Source organism: Xenopus tropicalis, chromosome 7 (assembly GCF_000004195.4).
Source record: "Xenopus tropicalis strain Nigerian chromosome 7, UCB_Xtro_10.0, whole genome shotgun sequence".
In the NCBI taxonomy this organism is placed as follows: Eukaryota; Metazoa; Chordata; class Amphibia; order Anura; family Pipidae; genus Xenopus; species Xenopus tropicalis.
The window spans coordinates 26,277,859-26,299,969 of record NC_030683.2 but is presented as its reverse complement, the minus strand read 5'-3'; the positions used below and the strand labels follow the sequence as shown (position 1 = coordinate 26,299,969).

The window sequence follows — 22,111 nt, the reverse complement described above, 5'->3', positions numbered from 1 at the left end:
TTGCTAACTTTAGAAAAGCTGTGCGGCTTGGTACTTTGGAGTAGAAAGACATGGGTACCCATTTTAGATTCGGGGGAATGTGTACTTTCCAAAAATATATGACTTTCTGGGGTGAGCGTACTCTTTTGTAGCTTTATCCCACATATAATGATGTAAATGTGTTGATTTTGCAGGAGCTGAAATGACAGAAATGACAGTATATATGGGGGTATGTTCACATTGGGGCCCCTACATGCCACATACTTAGGTAAACCTATACATATTGGGCATCAAACTGTTCAGTGGACCCCTGGCGTTCAAATTCAGGGTGTTTTATCTTGGTACCTAATGCTATGTGGGAGATAAGATGCTTCAAAATGGAAGCTTTGAGGGGATTTTTGGAAATGTCATCAAAATTGCTAACTTTAGAAAAGCTGTGCGGCTTGGTACTTTGGAGTAGAAAGACATGGGTACCCATTTTAGATTCGGGGGAATGTGTACTTTCCAAAAATATATGGCTTTCTGGGGTGAGCGTACTTTTTTGTAGCTTTATCTCACATATAATGATGTAAATGTGTTGATTTTGCAGGAGCTGAAATGACAGAAATGACAGTATATATGGGGGTATGTTCACATTCGGGCCCCTACATGCCACATACTTGGGTAAACCTATACATATTGGGCATCAAACTGTTCAGTGGACCCCTGGTGTTCAAATTCAGGGTGTTTTATCTTGGTACCTAATGCTATGTGGGAGATAAGATGCTTCAAAGTGGAAGCTTTGAGGGGATTTTTGGAAATGTCATCAAAATTGCTAACTTTAGAAAAGCTGTGCGGCTTGGTACTTTGGAGTAGAAAGACATGGGTACCCATTTTAGATTCGGGGGAATGTGTACTTTCCAAAAATATATGACTTTCTGGGGTGAGCGTACTTTTTTGTAGCTTTATCCCACATATAATAATGTAAATGTGTTGATTTTGCAGGAGCTGAAATGACAGAAATGACAGTTCATATGGGGGTATGTTCACATTGGGGCCCCTACATGCCACATACTTAGGTAAACCTATACATATTGGGCATCAAACTGTTTAGTGGACCCCTGGCGTTCAAATTCAGGGTGTTTTATCTTGGTACCTAATGCTATGTGGGAGATAAGATGCTTCAAAGTGGAAGCTTTGAGGGGATTTTTGGAAATGTCATCAAAATTGCTAACTTTAGAAAAGCTGTGCGGCTTGGTACTTTGGAGTAGAAAGACATAGGTACCCATTTTAGATTCGGGGGAATGTGTACTTTCCAAAAATATATGACTTTCTGGGGTGAGCATACTTTTTACTAGCTTTATCCCACATATAATGATGTAAATGTGTTGATTTTGCAGAAGCTGAAATGACAGAAATGACAGTATATATGGGGGTATGTTCACATTCGGGCCCCTACATGCCACATACTTGGGTAAACCTATACATATTGGGCATCAAACTGTTCAGTGGACCCCTGGTGTTCAAATTCAGGGTGTTTTATCTTGGTACCTAATGCTATGTGGGAGATAAGATGCTTCAAATTGGAAGCTTTGAGGGGATTTTTGGAAATGTCATCAAAATTGCTAACTTTAGAAAAGCTGTGCGGCTTGGTACTTTGGAGTAGAAAGACATGGGTACCCATTTTAGATTCGGGGGAATGTGTACTTTCCAAAAATATATGACTTTCTGGGGTGAGCGTACTTTTTTGTAGCTTTATCCCACATATAATAATGTAAATGTGTTGATTTTGCAGGAGCTGAAATGACAGAAATGACAGTTAATATGGGGGTATGTTCACATTGGGGCCCCTACATGCCACATACTTAGGTAAACCTATACATATTGGGCATCAAACTGTTCAGTGGACCCCTGGCGTTCAAATTCAGGGTGTTTTATCTTGGTACCTAATGCTATGTGGGAGATAAGATGCTTCAAAGTGGAAGCTTTGAGGGGATTTTTGGAAATGTCATCAAAATTGCTAACTTTAGAAAAGCTGTGCGGCTTGGTACTTTGGAGTAGAAAGACATGGGTACCCATTTTAGATTCGGGGGAATGTGTACTTTCCAAAAATATATGACTTTCTGGGGTGAGCGTACTTTTTACTAGCTTCATCCCACATATAATGATGTAAATGTGTTGATTTTGCAGAAGCTGAAATGACAGAAATGACAGTTCATATGGGGTATGTTCACATTGGGGCCCCTACATGCCACATACTTAGGTAAACCTATACATATTGGGCATCAAACTGTTCAGTGGACCCCAGGCATTCATATTTAGGGTGTTTTATTTGGTTACTTTATGACCTGTAGGAGATAAGATACTATAGACTAGAAGCTTTGAAGCGATTTTTAAAAAAAATCACAAATTTTGATAAAAACCAATAACTTTAGGAAAGCATTGCGACTTGATAGTTTGGAGTAGACAGACAGTTGTGCCTATTCTGTATTCCCCAGAATCTGTTCTTTCCAAAAATGTACAATTTTCTGGGATAAACCTTCTGTTAGTGGAATTTTGGCCTTGAAATCCAAAGTATGCAGTTTTTTTGGAGCAGTGCTTTGGGAATTTGGTAGTGTACTGCTGGGAGTTTTTGACCTATACAAGTGAGAAATCTCCATAAAACTATATATATTTGGTATTGGCACGTTCAGGAGACATGGGACTTTCCAAATCAGTTGTATATTCGTGCATAAAATAATTTTTGTTTCTAGTATGTGTGATTATATTATGGAAAATTTGATTTTTTTTGCATTTTTAGACATTTAGAAGCCTATATCTTGTTACAGAATTGGAATTACACAAAAATTCTACCATATTTTGAAAGCTTAGGTTGTTCTGAAAAAAACGATATATTGTTTTCCTTGGTAAACTAAAAGTCTCCCCGAGGAAAGGCCCCTAAAGTGAAACAGTGCAAAATGTTCAAAAACTGTCTGGCAATACAAGTTCCGCTTTGACCAAAATGGCTGGCAGTAAAAGGGTTAAAGCTTAAAGAGGAATTTCACCCAACACAACCCAACACAACTTAAGCTTTTTGAAAAGTAAACATAATTTCAAGCAACTTAACAATATACATCAATTAAAATATATGCAGCCTTTTCATGATTTTTAATGTAATAACATGGTTTGGAACAGTTCCCTAAGCCCCGCCCCCTGTTCCCCTGCTGGTCTGGCTGGCTACTTTGAGACTCAAATAAAATGTAACAGTAGTTGCCTGTCCTCAGCCTGTATCTGCCCAGTCCCACAATTCCCTGCACATATGATGTCAGTAAGGAAAGGAACATCACAGTTAGGCCCGGATTTGTGGAGAGTCCACAAAGGCCCGGGCCTAGGGCGGCAGAAGTTTAGGGGCGGCATGCCACCCCGCCGCCAGAAAAATTTTTCAATTTGGCTCCCATACGGAGCAGTCGGGAGAGGCCGCGTTTGCGCATGCGCACGGGGGCACGTTCGCGCATGCGCTCGGGGGGCACGTGCACAGAGGGGGACACCTACAGGGGCGGCCTCGGGGCGCCTCAGAAAGAAATCCGGCCCTGATCACAGTGCAATGCATTGTGAGTTATGTAGTTCCTGCATGCTGTCTGTAAGCTGTGGAGAAGTTGTTACAAATAGTAACAATGTTTTAGTCCCTCCTCCCCTGCCAGGATTTTAAATGATGCAGAAAGAGAACTGGTTTGCAGCTGGATTTCAGCATATAAAAATGGTATTTATTCCTGCTTTCTAGAGGAACAGATTCTAGTTATAGGTATATTAGGGGTTTCTGTGTTGTTTGTCTTTAACAAATTTAACAAAATTATCAAAATTTGATTCAGAACCCAGTGTTCTCCTTTAAAAAGAGTTCCAGTCAGCATAAATGAGAATATGTATGGGCAGGAGAATTAAAGCAAATGATGTGGGTAGCAGAGACAGTTATAGACAGGAATCTGTAGAGAAGACAAAGGGGGTTTGCAAGAGAAATGAGCAACAATGTAGAGTATAGCAGTTACAGTAGGTCCTTGGGCAGCATCCAGTAATGGGGTTACAGCTACAAAACCCACCTATTTAATTAGGGTTAAATGACTACCCATGAGAATCTCATTTGTCTTAGCTGCTATTGTGAAGGGGAGTGCAGGGATAGCCCTACAGAGAGGCTAATCATAGACATACTTTGAGTGACTGCTAACAGGGTAGCCCTACCATGGGAAGTGGTGTGGGCTCATTATATACAGGTATAGGACCCATTATCCAGCTCGGGACCGAGGGTATTCCGGATAAGGGGTCTTTCTGTAATTTGGATCTCCATACCTTAAGTCTACTAAAAAACAATAAAACATGAATTAAATCCAATAGAATTGTTCTGCCCCCAATAAGGATTATTTATATCTTAGTTGGGATCAATAAAAAGGTACTGTTTTATTATTGCAAAGAAAAGGGAATCATTTAACCATTAAATAAACCCAATAGGGCTGTTCTGCCCCCAATAAGGGGTAATTATATCTTAGTTGGGATCAAGTACAGGTACTGATTTATTATTACAGAGAAAAGGGAATCATTTAACCATTAAATAAACCCAATAGGGCTGTTCTGCCCCCAATAAGGGGTAATTATATCTTAGTTGGGATCAAGTACAGGTACTGTTTTATTATTACAGAGAAAAGGGAATCATTTAACCATTAAATAAACCCAATAGGACTGTTCTGCCCCCAATAAGGGGTAATTATATCTTAGTTGGGATCAAGTACAGGTACTGTTTTATTATTACAGAGAAAAGGGAATCATTTAACCATTAAATAAACCCAATAGGGCTGTTCTGCCCCCAATAAGGGGTAATTATATCTTAGTTGGGATCAAGTACAAGGTACTGTTTTATTATTACAGAGAAAAAGGAAATCAGTTTTAAAATTCTGAATTATTTGATTAAAATGGAGTCTATGGGAGACGGGCTTTCCGCAATTCGAAGCTTTCTGGATAATGGGTTTCCGGATAAGGGATCCCATACCTGTAGTAGTATTCTACATTTGGAAACAAACATCAAAACTTTAAAAAGGTTAGAGAACTGTAGGAGTATATTACAATGTGAAAACTAAGTTCAATAAAGAAAGACAATATTTTTAGGACAGAGGTAGTTTAGTCTGACCGGGTGATAACACATTTGCATTAGTTTAAAGACCTGCTAGATGCATATTAGTAAAGGATCTATGCAGATGTGTGACCTGCATCGCTAGGAAAATACTTTCAAAGTTAGCAGAAGAAAAATCAGCCATATAAATGCATGGAGCACACAGCTCAGGATGCAGGGAGAAAGCTAAACACTGTTATTATGCATATCTGTTACAAACAGGTCCTTTTACTGGGAAATGTATGAAGAAATAAATGACTTTCACCAGCATGATGCTAGGGTAATTTATTCTGTGTACTTTTTAGTATATTTTCTCACATCGCAGCACACATTTTATGATAAATATTCAAGCTCTGTTCATATAAAAGTGTTCACTTGGCATAATACTGCAAATTCAATGGACTTTTCAAAGCTATAAAATAAATAAAAAAAATATTGCACCTCTGTAAATATCCAGAGCACTCTTTGGACCAAGCTCAGTGAATCAAATAAAGATGACTTTATCTTTTGCCCTTTATCAAATTGTACCTGAGGTTATAGGTACAGTATATGTAGTATTTTATTTATGTCATATAAGGGTTTACCTTCATTTATTTTTTTTTTTTTATCTATATATTAAGTACAGGTATGGGATCTGTTAAGCCGGAAATTCGTTATCCAGAAAGCTCAGAATTACGGAAAGCCTGTCTCCCAAAGACTCCATTTTAATCAAATAATTCAGATACTTTAAATCAATGTCCTTTTTCTCTGTAATAAAAAAAACCTAAGATATAAGTAATCCTTACTGGAGCCAAAACTATCCTATTGGGTTTTTAGTAGACTTAAGGTATGGAGACCTCTTATCCTGAATACCATTGGTCCCGAGCATTCTGGATAATGGGTCCCATACCTGTATATTAAGTTTTTGGAGATTTGGTGCAACAGATTAGAATGATACTAGGGACCCCCAGCTGAAAATAAACATATAAGAACAAATATATAGGTGGGAGCCATGAAAGGGGGAAGGGGAGGGTCCTCTAATATTTAGTATCACAGGTTCATAAGCACCATCCAAAAGCTGTGCACTAACAAAATGTCTAGTGTAATATTAAGAGAAGATGGGAATATCCAAAGTGGCTAAATCACACAATGTTAACTTGTTCCTTATTAGCTCAGTTATACCATGTACTATATAGTCTCATAGTGTGGGGCAGGGGCCAGTAGAAGGGCACCACCCAATAAACATTTACATCTTATTATAATTATTATTATAACTTATTATTACTTATTATTACATATAACTATATCTATGTGTTGTAAGACAGGAGTCAAATACTGTGTCTACATGATTAGATCAAAGGTTTCTTTTTTATATTGTAAACTTTTGTTGGACTGACATGTTTGATTGGTCCTCACCATGGACATTAGTTGGCATAAAAATAGATTGTTTGATCACATTTGATTTGCAGGAGACTTTTATTTTATTGCCTTTCCCGCCATTATATATTTTTAAGTATGGGGTTGTTGTTTAGTGATTTACTTTGACAAAGTATACTGTAGAAGCCAAAACATTAGTCTCCTTAATAAAAAGGCGCTTCTTGCATCTAAGTCCTGTGAGCGTGGTTACCGTCACTATTGGTAACCCAAAACCCAGAATAATCGCCAAGGTCCCGGTCACAGCTCACATTTCTGCCTATAACAGCCACCTTTGACTTCAGGTGGAGCCCTCCGCTAGGTCTTAAAGTGAGAGGACCAGGGCAAAGGTTCTGGGTAAGCAAGGGAACCAGATCATTTGAAAAGGACTGAAGGAGCTTACTAGAGTCAGAGTCAGACAGGCAAAGGGGTCAATCCAGGCAGAATTAACTCAAAGCCAGGATACAGACAGGGGTCAGAACCAGACAGACAGGACAAAATGCACACCCAGGAACTATGTTAGATAGACCTATAATGGGCATGGGAGACACTGAGAGGTGTGAGTAAATAGAGAGCACCTGTAGCCATCATTCCTGCCTGGAAAAGTAAGAATATTATTGAAGTGAACCAGGAACCCATCAGTCTTGCCCAAATAGGTGAAAAGCAAGGAAACTGCACAACAAGCAGTGGGTTCCTAGTTCAAATCCAGGCAGGATGTTACGGGACCTCTCACTACACTGAGATAGATAGATATATTCCATAATTTATTTCCTCTTCCATTCCAAAATGTGTTGCATATTGTTCCATTGAATACATTTGATCTCACATAATACAAATGATTAAATAAAAACAAGGTCAGATCCAATATCATATTTGGAACTGAATTTGGAATTATTTTTATTATTAAAATGAAAATAAATTATTTTAACCGGAATGCTTGGAACCTGGGTTTTCTAGATAAGGAATCTTTTTGTAGTTTGGATCTCCATACCTTAAGTCTACTAAAAAATCATTTAAACATTAAATAAAACTAAAAGGATTGTTTTTGCCTCAATAAAGATTAATTATATCTTAGTTGGGATCAAGTACAAGGTACTGTTTTATTATTACAGAGAAAAGGGAATCATTTAACCATTAAATAAACCCAATAGGGCTGTTCTGCCCCCAATAAGGGGTATTTATATCTTAGTTGGGATCAAGTACAGGTACTGTTTTATTATTACAGAGAAAAGGGAATCATTTAACCATTAAATAAACCCAATAGGGCTGTTCTGCCCCCAATAAGGGGTAATTATATCTTAGTTGGGATCAAGTACAAGGTATTGTTTTATTATAACAGAGAGAAAAGAAACCAATTTAGAAAATTTAAACTATATGATTAAAATGGAGTCTATGGGAAATGTCTGTCTAGTAATTCTGAGATTTCTGGATAACAGGTTTCCAGATAACGGATCCCATACCTGTAGCTCCCTATGGACATATTCACAAGGTTTGTGGATCAGTTAAGTATAAAAGTTTTATCTGCCAATGCACAATGTTGGCTAATGCATGGTGCATTGGCCAAACAAAAAAAGAAAAAGGGGCCAAAACTACTCTTCACTTCCTGCTGTTCTGATGGTTGGACCTATTTGCTCGAATGATCAGAACAAAGGAAAGGCAGCCACACCGTGTATGGTCTTTCCTACACTTTCTATTTGTTCTGCCCTTGGGCCAGTCTGTCATACCCAAATGGTTCATGTATGACCATCGTAAGTACTGAGTTTATGGAAATAATAATGGAACCATAAAAATGTTATTATAGTATGAAAATAGCCCTCAAAATAGACTTAAGTGCATATTAGATAATTATTTAAAGACAAATCAAATGCAGGTACTATAAGGCTACCTAATTATTGTATATTCAGTGAATCAGTGCTTCATTGTTTGTGTATCATGTTCTGGGATCAATGGTCTACGCCAGTGCTGTCCAACTGGCGGCCCGCGACCCCCCTCTGTGTGGCCCCCCACCTGTCTGGCTGCTTTGATGGCTTACTCTTGTGTAAGCTTTAAATGGTAACAGTACTGTGATTAACTGCCCCCCTGCATGGTTCTCAACCTCAGATTCAGGCTGTATTGTTTAAAAATGTGTTGTTCACACCTTTTAATCTCTGCATTGTTCACCCCCTGCAGTGTTCACACCTCAGGCTCAGGCTGTTATCACCCCCATTGTTCCCCTGTTCCCACCTCAGGAGCAGTAGAAACCCACAAATAATCCCTGCATACTACAAAAAGAACATATACTGAGGTGGTACTGCAATTAAAAAGTTTCTTTAATATATAGTTATTGTGCAGACTGTAGGAGCAGTGCCAGCATTGTGTCACTGTAGGCTGTCTGTGTGTGCCATACACACAGGCAGCATAGGGCAAGCAAAGTATGGCACACACAGGCAGAGTAGGGCAGGCAGAGTATGGCACACACAGGCAGAGTAGGGCAGGCAGAGTATGGCACACACAGGCCAAGTTTGGCACAAACCAGCCAAGAATGGCACACACAGTGAAAGTATGGCACACGCAGGCAGGGTAGGGAAGGCAGAGTATGGCACACACAGGCAGGGTAGGGCAGGTAGAGTATGGCACACACAGGCAGGGTAGGGCAGGCAGAGTATGGCACACACAAAGGCAGGGTAGGGCAGGCAGAGTATGGCACACAGGCAGGGTAGGGCGGCAGAGTATGGCAGGTTTTTGCTGTACTACAACCATTAATATGGGTATGGTCATATGATAACATGGGTGTGGTTTTAAGTGGGTGCGGTTTCAAAAAGGGGAGTGGTCAAAACTGGCTTTCATTATCGGCCCTCCACCACGTAGGTCGGAAAAATTCCGGCCCTCGGTACCACAGAAGTTGGACAGCACTGGTCTACGCTAATGATTTTGCTCCGGCATCACTATAGCAACTGTTTCCTATACTATATAGTTTTCTACATAATACTGACAAGCACACCCATGTGGCTTTAAATGCAATGGGAACATACATAAACTAGTTATTATTGACAGAATGAGTTTACCGCATTTCTGCATTTTTGTTAATTTCAGCTCCTTTTCATTTTTAATGTCTTCAAGTGTACGAAACCCCATTCTGTACCACTTATCAGAGGTTTTCAGGCCCACGCCAAAGACTGAGGTGAACTGCTGTAAAAGGCAGAGAGAAGCAGAGTCTGTAAATATTTTACATGATCATATATAACTATGTAATTGATTATATGGTGGCTGATTATCTTTTGTGTACTTTATTAAACAACAGAAGCAAATGTTAGCAGTCAGCTGGAATTCCCTTACTTAGTTCTTCTAATTTTCCACCAACAAATCAAACAAATGTAGCATATACTTATTAAATCTGAATTCAATGCCTCATATGACACATGCAATGTCTTTTCTTCAGGCTGAATATTACAAAATGAATGTATATGGGCGGTACCTGTAGCTTTTGAATAGGTAGCAAGCTTTTTATATTTTGAAAAAATATGATCATGGAAAACAAATCCTTCTTGAGTGGAAAAAAAAAACAAGAAAATGCAAGTGAGCTAAAGAAAAAGGAAAGCTATATACAGAGTTGTGCCCCCCACCCCGTGATTATAATTGCTTTCCTGAGGCACTGTCTTCTGTCATCTTTCACTTCTTTCTTCTTCTCTTTGGTTCTAGTCAGGGTGATAATGTGTAGTAGACTAAAGAGCCAAATTTGAAGAAAAAAGGTGACTTTTCTCTCTACCTGTCTATGCACACCGAAGGTTAGGATCTGATAGGATTTGAGCCAGGATTCTGACTGCTATCCTTGACTATTAGGCCATGAGAGCTGCTGGTAACCTGATCATAAATGAGCATGAAAGAACTCACCAGCTGCACTCCTGGCCTAATAGTTACAGAGAACCTGGCCTAATAGTTACAGAGAACCTGGCCTAATGGTTAAAGTGAACCTGGCCTAATGGTTACTGAGAACCTGGCCTAATGGTTACTGAGAACCTGGCCTAATGGTTACGGAGAACCTGGCCTAATGGTTACGGAGAACCTGGCCTAATGGTTACAGAGTACCTGGCCTAATGGTTACAGAAAACCTGGCCTAATGGTTACAGAGAACCTGACCTAATGGTTACTGAGAACCTGGCCTAATGCTTAAAGAGAACCTGGCCTAATGGTTACGGAGAACCTGACCTAATGGTTACGGAGAACCTGGCCTAATGGTTACGGGGAACCTGGCCTAATGGTTACGGGGAACCTGGCCTAATGGTTATAGAGAACCTGGCCTAATGGTTATAGAGAACCTGGCCTAATGGTTATAGAGAACCTGGCCTAATGGTTATAGAGAACCTGGCCTAATGGTTATAGAGAACCTGGCCTAATGGTTATAGAGAACCTGGCCTAATGGTTAAGGAGATCCACCAGAAAACTGTAGGTTCCTGGTTCATTTTCCAGCAGATCGTAATACACATTGGGCCGAAGAAAAGACCCAAAAAGCAAAACAACACAAAATGGTGCTCTTACTAAAATACCTGGCCTAATGCTTAAAGAGAACCTGGCCTAATGGTTACGGAGAACCTGACCTAATGGTTACGGAGAACCTGGCCTAATGGTTATAGAGAACCTGGCCTAATGGTTATAGAGAACCTGGCCTAATGGTTACGGAGAACCTGGCCTAATGGTTACGGGGAACCTGGCCTAATGGTTATAGAGAACCTGGCCTAATGGTTATAGAGAACCTGGCCTAATGGTTATAGAGAACCTGGCCTAATGGTTATAGAGAACCTGGCCTAATGGTTACGGAGAACCTGGCCTAATGGTTACGGAGAACCTGGCCTAATGGTTACAGAGTACCTGGCCTAATGGTTACAGAGAACCTGGCCTAATGGTTACAGAGAACCTGACCTAATGATTACTGAGAACCTGGCCTAATGCTTAAAGAGAACCTGGCCTAATGGTTACGGAGAACCTGACCTAATGGTTACGAAGAACCTGGCCTAATGGTTACGGGGAACCTGGCCTAATGGTTATAGAGAACCTGGCCTAATGGTTATAGAGAACCTGGCCTAATGGTTATAGAGAACCTGGCCTAATGGTTATAGAGAACCTGGCCTAATGGTTAAGGAGAACCTGGCCTAATGGTTATAGAGAACCTGGCCTAATGGTTATAGAGAACCTGGCCTAATGGTTAAGGAGATCCACCAGAAAACTGTAGGTTCCTGGTTCATTTTCCAGCAGATCCTAAGAAAAGAAAAAGACCCAAAAAGCAAAACAACACAAAATGGTGCTCTTACCAAAATACCCCAGACTGGTGCAGGTTTAGTGCACAGGTCCAGGGAATCAGGCAAACAACTTTTTTACCTAACATTTGGCACACACACCCCATGAAAAAAACAATCTTTTCCTTATAAAAAAGGAAAGTTCAGTTCATGTTTAGTATGTTATACTGTATAATGCCCTGTTTTTAGCAAGTTCCAACTGGTCTGTGGCATAGGAATGATAAGAAATTAGACCTAGAAATGTAATTTTAAGGTAAACTGCTCCTTTGATGTTCGACAAACAACATGAAACACAATTTTATATGAACACATGTAAGGAAACAGGTTGACTCTGTACTGTTTTCACATGTCTAAATACCTGTCCTGTTTCCCCCACCCCCCTTAGAGGATTATTGTAGATGAACTTCATTTGTTTGCTGTAAATGCTAAATGTTTCAGTCATTTTACAGAAACTCATTTTTCTTTCCCTTGGCAATAACTGAATTTGAAAAAAAAATGTCAGTGCTTCATGGTAATTTAAAATGCTTTATTGTCCGTTTATATTGAGAAGGATTTGCTGCTTCTCCTGTCGACACATTATTGTATTTCTTATTAAAATAGATTTACATCTACTATTCTTAATTATTTTTCATTTATTTTTTTTAAAGCCTACACCAGCGACTTTCAACTAATGCAGAGAATTTTTATTAACAGTGGTGTAACACCGGAAAGTAAGGTACCATAAAAACTACGAAATGGCAATTTAATAGGATCAGCTAAAGCAATATGTACGGATCAGAATATTTTGAAGTTATTATTATTTTATTCTTTGTTGATCATTTTTACATATAAATACATTTCCTCGCTACTTTTTAAAAAGTAAAGTAAGGCCCATTTAATCTGCAGTAACTGTAGATTATATATATTATATATTGAATAATGTACCCCCTATTGTAAAATATATATAGTGAATAATGTGCCCCCATTGTAAAATATATAGCGAATAATATGCCCCTATTGTAAAATATATAGTAAATAATGTGCCCCCTATTGTAAAATATATAGTGAATAATGTGCCCCCATTGTAAAATATATAGTAAATAATGTGCCCCCTATTGTAAAATATATAGTAAATAATGTGCCCCCTATTGTAAAATATATAGTAAATAATATGCCCCCTATTGTAAAATATATATAGCGAGTAATGTGCCCCCATTGTAAAATATATAGTGAATAATGTGCCCCTATTGTAAAATATATATAGCGAATAATGTGCCCCCATTGTAAAATATATAGTAAATAATGTGCCCCCTATTGTAAAATATATTGTGAATAATGTGCCCCCTATTGTAAAATATATAGTAAATAATGTGCCCCCTATTGTAAAATATATAGTAAATAATGTGCCCCCTATTGTAAAATATATATAGCGAGTAATGTGCCCCCATTGTAAAATATATAGTGAATAATGTGCCCCCTATTGTAAAATATATATAGCAAATAATGTGCCCCCATTGTAAAATATATAGTGAATAATGTGCCCCCTATTGTAAAATATATTGTGAATAATGTGCCCCCTATTGTAAAATATATAGTGAATAATGTGCCCCCTATTGTAAAATATATAGTGAATAATGTGCCCCCTATTGTAAAATATATATATATAGCGAATAATGTGCCCTCATTGTAAAATATATAGTAAATAATGTGCCCCCTATTGTAAAATATATATATTAGTGAATAATTTGTCCCCATTGTAAAATATATAGTGAATAATGTGCCCCCTATTGTAAAATATATAATGAATAATGTGCCCCCATTGTAAAATATATAGTGAATAATGTGAGGCTTTTGTAAAATATATAGTGAATAATGTGCCCCCTATTGTAAAATATATAGTGAATAATGTGCCCCCTATTGTAAAATATATAGTGAATAATGTGCCCCCTATTGTAAAATATATAGTGAATAATGTGCCCCCTATTGTAAAATATATAGTGAATAATGTGCCCCCTATTGTAAAATATATAGTGAATAATGTGCCCCCTATTGTAAAATATATAGTGAATAATGTGCCCCCTATTGTAAAATATATAGTGAATAATGTGCCCCCTATTGTAAAATATATAGTGAATAATGTGCCCCCATTGTAAAATATATAGTGAATAATGTGCCCCCTATTGTAAAATATATAGTGAATAATGTGCCCCCTATTGTAAAATATATAGTGAATAATGTGCCCCCTATTGTAAAATATATAGTGAATAATGTGCCCCCTATTGTAAAATATATAGTGAATAATGTGCCCCCATTGTAAAATATATAGTGAATAATGTGAGGCTTTTGTAAAATATATAGTGAATAATGTGCCCCCTATTGTAAAATATATAGTGAATAATGTGCCCCCTATTGTAAAATATATAGTGAATAATGTGCCCCCTATTGTAAAATATATAGTGAATAATGTGCCCCCTATTGTAAAATATATAGTGAATAATGTGCCCCCTATTGTAAAATATATAGTGAATAATGTGCCCCCTATTGTAAAATATATAGTGAATAATGTGAGGCTTTTGTAAAATATATAGTGAATAATGTGAGGCTTTTGTAAAATATATAGTGAATAATGTGCCCCCTATTGTAAAATATATAGTGAATAATGTGCCCCCTATTGTAAAATATATAGTGAATAATGTGCTCCCTTTTGTAAAATATATAGTGAATAATTTTCCCCCTTTTGTAAAATATAAGAATATAAGTCCCCTAGGAGTTACATTTACACAGGTCATGGAACTCTGAGGAGACTTCTAATATCAACGTTTTACAACAGGGGACAAATAATTTATTATAATATACAAGTTTCTGTGACAATCTCTGCTTCATGGTAACCATTTCCCAATACCCTTTAGGCTCACAGAGTCATTAAATCCTTCCCTCACCTTGTCGTGAAGTAATCGATTCTGGGACTAGACGTTCATCAGCTGTCCATAGTAGGTGGTGTACCGATTCTCTGGAAGAGGGACTCCAAGTCCCAGAATCCATCACTTCACAATGGAACAAGGTCAGACAATATGAGCCTGAGGGTTGGGAAATGGTTCTTACAAGTCAGAGATAGACTAATGGTCTAATTTCAATCTGTGGAATTAGCTTTGTAAACAATATACATTTATATTTTCTTCTGAAGGTACAGAGGGAGTATTTTCCCTTTAAATAACTAGGGATACAAACAGGGCAACATATAGATGATGTTCTCTTTATGCAGTGCAAAAAATATTGATGTTGTTAATAATCTCAGTTTGTTGGATTTACTTTTGAATGGGAAGAACTTTTTAAATAATGCCAGTGATAAAGACGAAGGCTAAACATGGCCCTTTAGACATGCCCCAAACAAAGATGTCCGGCCTTGAAAACATTTTTTAAAAACAGGCAAACATTTTTTATATCACCTTTACCTTGAAGGACTTATAGCGCTCCTCACTCATAAGTTCTAAAACTTTGTAAGATTTTCCTTCTTCGAGAATTTCCTAAAGAATAAGCACATAATGAAGAAGAGTCCCTTGAAGATGAAAAAAAAAGTGCAAAAAGTATAATATATGTATTATTATTATTATTATTATTATTATTATTATTATTATTATTATTATTATTATTAAGATTTAGTTATAAAGAGTTGTACACTGGACATACAGAATAACATATAAAGCAATCAATAACCGATACAAGAGGTGAAGAGAGCCCTGCCCAAAAGAGCTTACAATCTACAAGATATAGCAGGTACTAACTAACTGGTTAGGAAAACTTAAAAACAGTTTATATGTAAAACCCTGCTTCATCTACATAAACCATTTTCATAAAAATATATTTTTTCAGTAGCATGTGCTATTGGGTAATCCTAAATAGAAGATTGCCATTTAAAGTACTAAGGGCCGCCCCCTGGGATCATAGGATTCACAGTGCACACAAACAAGCCAAGGCACACATACATGCTAGGCCACATCGTCCAATGAATGGGCAGAGTTCTGCCTTTTACTCCCACACTACTTCCTGTTACAGTTAAAGCTGCATTATTTCCTGTCAGCTGATCTTTGAGGGAGCACACAGCCCATCACTAAATGGCAGCTCAATCCATTAAACTGGTTCTTATGCTCTATTTATATAGCGCTGACATGTTTATTCAGAGCTTCATAGAAATTGTTCCGTATTCGCATAAGTCTCTGCCCCCATTGGAGATAACAATCTCAGCTTCCTATCACTCAAACTAGCATCAATATCATCAGAAGTCAATTAACTTGGCTGTATGTTTTTGGAGTGTAGGAGGCAATCGGAATGTCCAAAGGAAACACAAACAAAACCATAAAAATTGATTGCAGGTCAGAATCTAACTCTGGGCCCCATCACTGACAGGCAGCAGTGCTAATCAAGGAATGTCCAGTCAAGAAATGAGGAACATTTAAAAGTCCATTTTAAAGAAAATTTGAAATATATAAGGAGTCACTTAACTGGCATTGGCATGGTATTGATGGACATAACCAAGTCAACAGGGTTGAGGAGACCCCCTCATACGTATGCAAATAGACCAAAGGGATTCTGGGAACAAATTCCTTAAGGCTCCTAACAAAATCCCATTTACATGGGTTTATCCTATAGGCTAAAGCTCACCCACGTATGAGGTGGTCTCCTCAACCCTTTTGACTTGTTCGTAATTCCCCACTCCTGGCTCTACCTAAGCTGATCAGAAAACCCTGCACTACACTGATGAGCCCCAAGAAGGGCGAAACCGGTCTGTAGTTGGGAATCTGATCTCCTATTATCCTGGCTTCAGCTTTAAACCCAGTGGGTGAGCTGTAGCCTATAGGATAAACCCTTGTAAATGGGATTTTTTTAGGAGCCTTAAGGAATTTGTTCCCCCAATCCCTTTGGTCTATGGACATAATCACAGAGACAAACCCCCTCACTCCTCCAGGTAAGATTAAGTGTGAATAATAGGATGTGAGTTGGATTCCCAGTCTTACAGTATCTCCACCTCACAGAATAAGGAAAGGGGTTTGCAAATTGCAGCATTATTTTTTAATTTTATTCCCCTTAACCCTAACCAAAAAATAAATGAAGGAAGGAAGTGAGAGCACATTGTAGGGGTTCAACATAATGTGACTATGTCCTATATGACATGGCATTTATAAACAGGAGCAAGAATCTGTACAACAATAAGAAGACATAATATAATCAGGTTATGAGGTTGGATGAAATCAGTAGATGATAGCACAGTGCATGAAGAGAAAAGTTTATACAATTAGAACAGCAACATTGCACAAGCAGAGCTGAGACCTTTTTTATTGCAGTTGTGGGGACCCAAGGTACGACTGTTACAGAAGACAAACTGCTTGCTGAGTGCAAAGAGCTTAGAGGCACTAGTTTATTGGATAGGAAAACTAATTGACCATACAAAGAGTCTTACATGAGGGTAGCCCAAATTTAATATATTGTATGGTCTTGTAGTTGTTTTTTCATATTATAGTAAGTGACTGTATATTAGGAAGTTTGTCTGATCATAAATTTGAGAAATTTTTAATGTTTGACCATTTTTTAAGGTGATGAATTGACAGGTTTTCAGAGAAAATAGTTGAGGAGCTAAAAGTTTTTCTGTTATTAGTACGCAATATAGAGGTAAAATTGGTGTTTCTGACTTGTAGGCAGGTTGTTGGAGTTACCTAGGACACCCTTACTGCTGCCTTTACAAGGTGCTCCATTGAGGCATTCGGAGCCCTGTACTTGAAGCCAAATTCATGCTAGTAGTGGATACAACCAGTATACTATATGTATTCTATTCTGATAGTGGCAACTTTGTGCCCGTTCATATTGATTGTGTCCTGTGATGGGAATTATCATTATGCTAGTAAATGCAGAAAGAGATTTTCTTGTTTGTAACTTTAACCACCTAACATGTCTTGAATTGCAAAGTCTATGCCAACCAGTGTCGGACTGGCCCACCAGGATACCAGGAAAACTCCCGGTAGCCCCAGGTGTCAGTGGGCCCTCCTGCTCCTGACCATTTGGCTTGCTTCATGGTCATTCCCTATTTCTGAATGAGAAGAAAGAGGAGAAATACAGTAGATGGAAGAAAAGATGCTAGCATGTAAATAAAAGAGACTAGGAGAATAAAGAGATTGGGTGAGGAAAGGAGGAAAAATAGTTTGGAGAGTGGGCCTAGGGTCTATGGTCTTTTCTGGTGGGCCCCTGTGGTCCCAGTCCCACACTGATGCCAATACAAGCAAATTTTCAGTACATATAATTGCTTTTAGTTTCCCAGATTATTATTATTATTTAGTATAAATTGCAATACATTCAGCTGTTTGTTCTCCTGTTTTATAAGGCAGTGCCACCTTGTTATTCATTTTCTCTTTCCTGCTGTCTACATGGTTAAATGCTGAGCATACTCTGCAGGTATGTCAAGCATGGCTGTCAATCGCTCTTTGTATGAAAGCGGTGTAGGTGGTTTTCCCCCCTACCTTGCTATACATGAATTTCAAATTAAATGAGTAATTCATCTTCCTGTGCATCATCCCTGCAGGGCCCAGTAATTGTACCAAGATGGTGTTGGCTTGAGGAGGGAAAATGAATACCAAGCCATAGGATGCAGTGAAACATCAGTATAAATTAAAGAATCGTCCAAACAATATTCAAAAATCCTACAATGAAATTGGAAATATATTTGTGCAAAATTGCTTTGTAGGCTTAATCAATTAGCCCATCAACAAAGTGGGCTCATTGCCGGTTCATTATAAGGTAAATTTAATGGGAAGAAGCACAGTCAGGTATATAAATGACCAAATTAAGTTTAGATCACTATATGAATAATAAGGGTAGAACACACAGTGCCCCCTGTGGCCCCCTCATTTCACAGCAGATCACAAAAAAAACACATTATATTAACATACTGTATTTAATAATACAAGACATGGGTGCCGGGTGTAGTGCAGATAATGCCATCCCAATCTAACAGATGGCCAATTGAAAGCATAAAAGATGAGTTTTAGGCTAAATAAGCAATCAGGTTAAATGTCAAGGTCATAGCTTCTACACTGGGAATGTGATTTTATTTGAGAAGAGTCTAGGGGACTATGATTTGTGGTGCGGTTAAAGTGTTAAAATCTCTGAAATGAGGACTGGAATGTCAGGGACAAGCCTAGTATGTTATGACCCTGGTAAAATATTAGATTTTGAAATTTACACAATGATGATTTAAAGAGCAATCACACTAAGCAAATATTTTCAAGTAGTGGCTTTACGTTAAAATGATCAAGCTTGTGGCCTCTGGGATATAGCTACTAATGAAATATTTCCCCTCTCTTCGTATAAGGCAAGAACTTGCAAATAGGAAATTGCAGTAAGCTGATCATTTAGATGATATTTCTCTTAGGGGTCGGTTGTTAGATGCAACGTGTATAAGGGTGTAAGTGACTGGGAGCGTTTGGTTAATACAATTCAGAGTATAAGTTAATAATAATGGAATCTGGTTTCTATCCCGTTTGCGACTGTATATATACATTTATAGCTGGCAAGAAATATGTAATCAAATCCTACACATACCTATAAAGCAAAATGGCCATTTTAAAATTATTATCCCTGGCATCAATTTATGTTATTTTTAAGTTCAGGTTATGGGGAAACAGAAGGACTTATATGTGCCAATGCCGAACTTGGAGACGTCTTTTTTTGCTTACAGTATTTTCAGATAGCCATGACCAAATTGGCATCATACCACAAGTCCATGAACAATAGGGAAATGGGAGGATAAAAGGAAGGCTTTGTTCAGACAGCCTAAGAAAGAAGCAGCTTAGGCCATCCTGAAACTGCAATCTGAGTCAATAGCACCTTTGTAGAGTCAAAGGAATCGTAACATCTCTATATGAGATGAGGTCAGTAATCAGAATCCTGATTCTTCTTATATTTGTTTCTTTGATTCTGTTTTATGGATGGATTTTTTTAATAGTTACATAGTTATATAGGTTGAAAAAAGACCAGAGTCCATCAAGTTCAACCCTTCCAAGTAAACCCAGCAAACACACCTATACTTACCAATCTATACACTCACATACATAAACTATATATACAACCACTAATACTAACTGTAGATATTAGTATCACAATAGCCTTGGATATTCTGCTTGTTCAAAAACTCATCCAGGCCCCTCTTAAAGGCATTAACAGAGTCTGCCATTACCACATCACTAGGAAGGGCATTCCCCAACCTCACTGCCCTCATCATGGAAACCCCCCAACGCTGCTTCAAATGGAAGCTCCGTTCTTCTAATCTAAAGGGGCGGCCTCTCGTGTGCTGATTGTTTTTATTGGAAAAAAGAAAATCCCCCATCTGCCTATAATCTCCTCGAATGTACTTGTACAAAGTAATCATGTCCCCTTTTTTCCCAGAGAAAACAACCCCAACCTCGACAGTCTCACCTCATAGTTTAAATCTTCCATCCCCTTTACCAGTTTAGTTGCAGTCTCTGCACTCTCTCCAGCTCATTAATATCCTTCTTAAGGACTGGAGCCCAAAACTGCACTGCATACTCAAGGTGAGGCCTTACCAGGGACCTATAAAGGGGCAAAATTATGTTCTCATCCCTTGAGTCAATGCCCTTTTTTATACAAGACAGCACTTTATTTGCTTTAGTAGCCACAGAATGACACTGCCTGGAATTAGACAACTTGTTATCTACAAAAAAAACCAGATCCTTCTCCATTAAGGAAACCCCCAACACACTACCATTCAGTAGATAGCTCGCGTTTATATTATTTCTACCAAAGTGCATAACTTTGAAGCCCAGTTTTCATCCCTTATAATATGCATTTCCAAAACATGAGTAGACATACAGTATATTAATATATTAGTCTCTTAATGTTTTATTACTGTACCTCAATTATGGCTTTCATCTGATCTCCCAGCCAGGGCAACCTTTCTACTTCCTTCATTGCTGTTATGGGAAATGGAAGGGATTTTATAAGGGATGATGCCCTCAGAAATGCAACCTTTCGTCCTTTATTTTCAGAGAATTCAAAATATTCTGCCAGAATGTCAAAAGCATCCTAAATTTTGGATTAAAAAGTATAGATTAAACCACAGTTGTCACATAATTTCTTAGTACAGGTATGGGACCTGTCATCCAGAATGCATGGGACCTGGAGTTGTCTGGATAAGTGATCTTTATGTAATTTGGATCTCCGTACCTTAAGGCTACTAAAACTAAGGGGCACATTTACTAACCCATGAACGGGCCGAATGCGTCCGATTGCGTTTTTTTCGTAATGATCGGTATTTTGCGATTTTTTTGGGAAAATTGTCGCGACTTTTTCGTTACCAACACGATTTGCGCGAAAAAACGCGAGGTTTTCGTAGCCACTCTGAAAGTTGCGCAAAATCTGGCGATTTTTTGGTAGCGTTAAAACTTGCGCGAAAAGTCACAATTTTTTGTAGCGTTAAAACTTGCGCGAAACGTTGCGCCTTTTAAGTTTTAACGCTACGAAAAAATCGCCAGATTTTGCACAACTTTTGGAATGGCTACGAAAAAGTTGCGTTTTTTCGCACAAATCGTATTGGTAACGAAAAAATCGCAAAAAATACGAAAAAGTCGCAAAATGTTCGTTTTCCAATCGGAATTTTTCCAATTTGGTTGGAATTCGTGTCTTAGTAAACATTGATTAAACCCAATAGGATTGTTTTGGCTCCAATAAAGATTACTTATATCTTAGTTGGGATCAAGTACAGGTACTGTTTTATTATTACAGAGAAAAGGGAATCATTTAACCATTAAATAAACCCAATAGGGCTGTTCTGCCCCAATAAGGGGTAATTATATCTTAGTTGGGATCAAGTACAGGTACTGTTTTATTATTACAGAGAAAAGGGAATCATTTAACCATTAAATAAACCCAATAGGGCTGTTCTGCCCCAATAAGGGGTAATTATATCTTAGTTGGGATCAAGTACAGGTACTGTTTTATTATTACAGAGAAAAGGGAATCATTTAACCATTAAATAATCCCAATAGGGCTGTTCTGCCCCCAATAAGGGGTAATTATATCTTAGTTGGGATCAAGTACAAGGCCTGATTATGAGAGAAAGCCAATCACTTTCAAAAATGACAATTATTTACTTCTAATGGAGTCCATGGGAGATGGGCTTCTCGTACTTGGGAACTTTCTGGATAATAGGTTTCTGGATAACAGATCCCATACCTGTATTAGAGTGTAGTGTGATATGATGTATAGAAATATGCTTAAAATTTGTATCATACATTTGTTTGTTAAAGGTGCCTATTCATAATTTTAAATAGGTTTTCATATGAATACAATGAGGTTTCTTATTGAGATACTGTTC

The 22,111-nt window shown here is 38.0% G+C and overlaps 1 protein-coding gene across 1 annotated transcript in view; it reads right to left on the bottom strand.

Annotated features, from left to right (window-relative positions):
• The window catches only part of dntt (DNA nucleotidylexotransferase), a 200,448-nt gene that overhangs the window by 127,241 nt on the left and 51,096 nt on the right, over nucleotides 1-22,111 (bottom strand). Inside the window, exons 4-6 of the mRNA XM_031906788.1 lie at nucleotides 20,650-20,820; nucleotides 15,186-15,257; nucleotides 9,529-9,652 (exon numbers count right to left, since the gene is read on the bottom strand). Of these exons, the coding sequence (XP_031762648.1) occupies nucleotides 9,529-9,652; nucleotides 15,186-15,257; nucleotides 20,650-20,820 (367 nt within the window). The remainder of the gene's footprint in view (nucleotides 1-9,528; nucleotides 9,653-15,185; nucleotides 15,258-20,649; nucleotides 20,821-22,111) is intronic.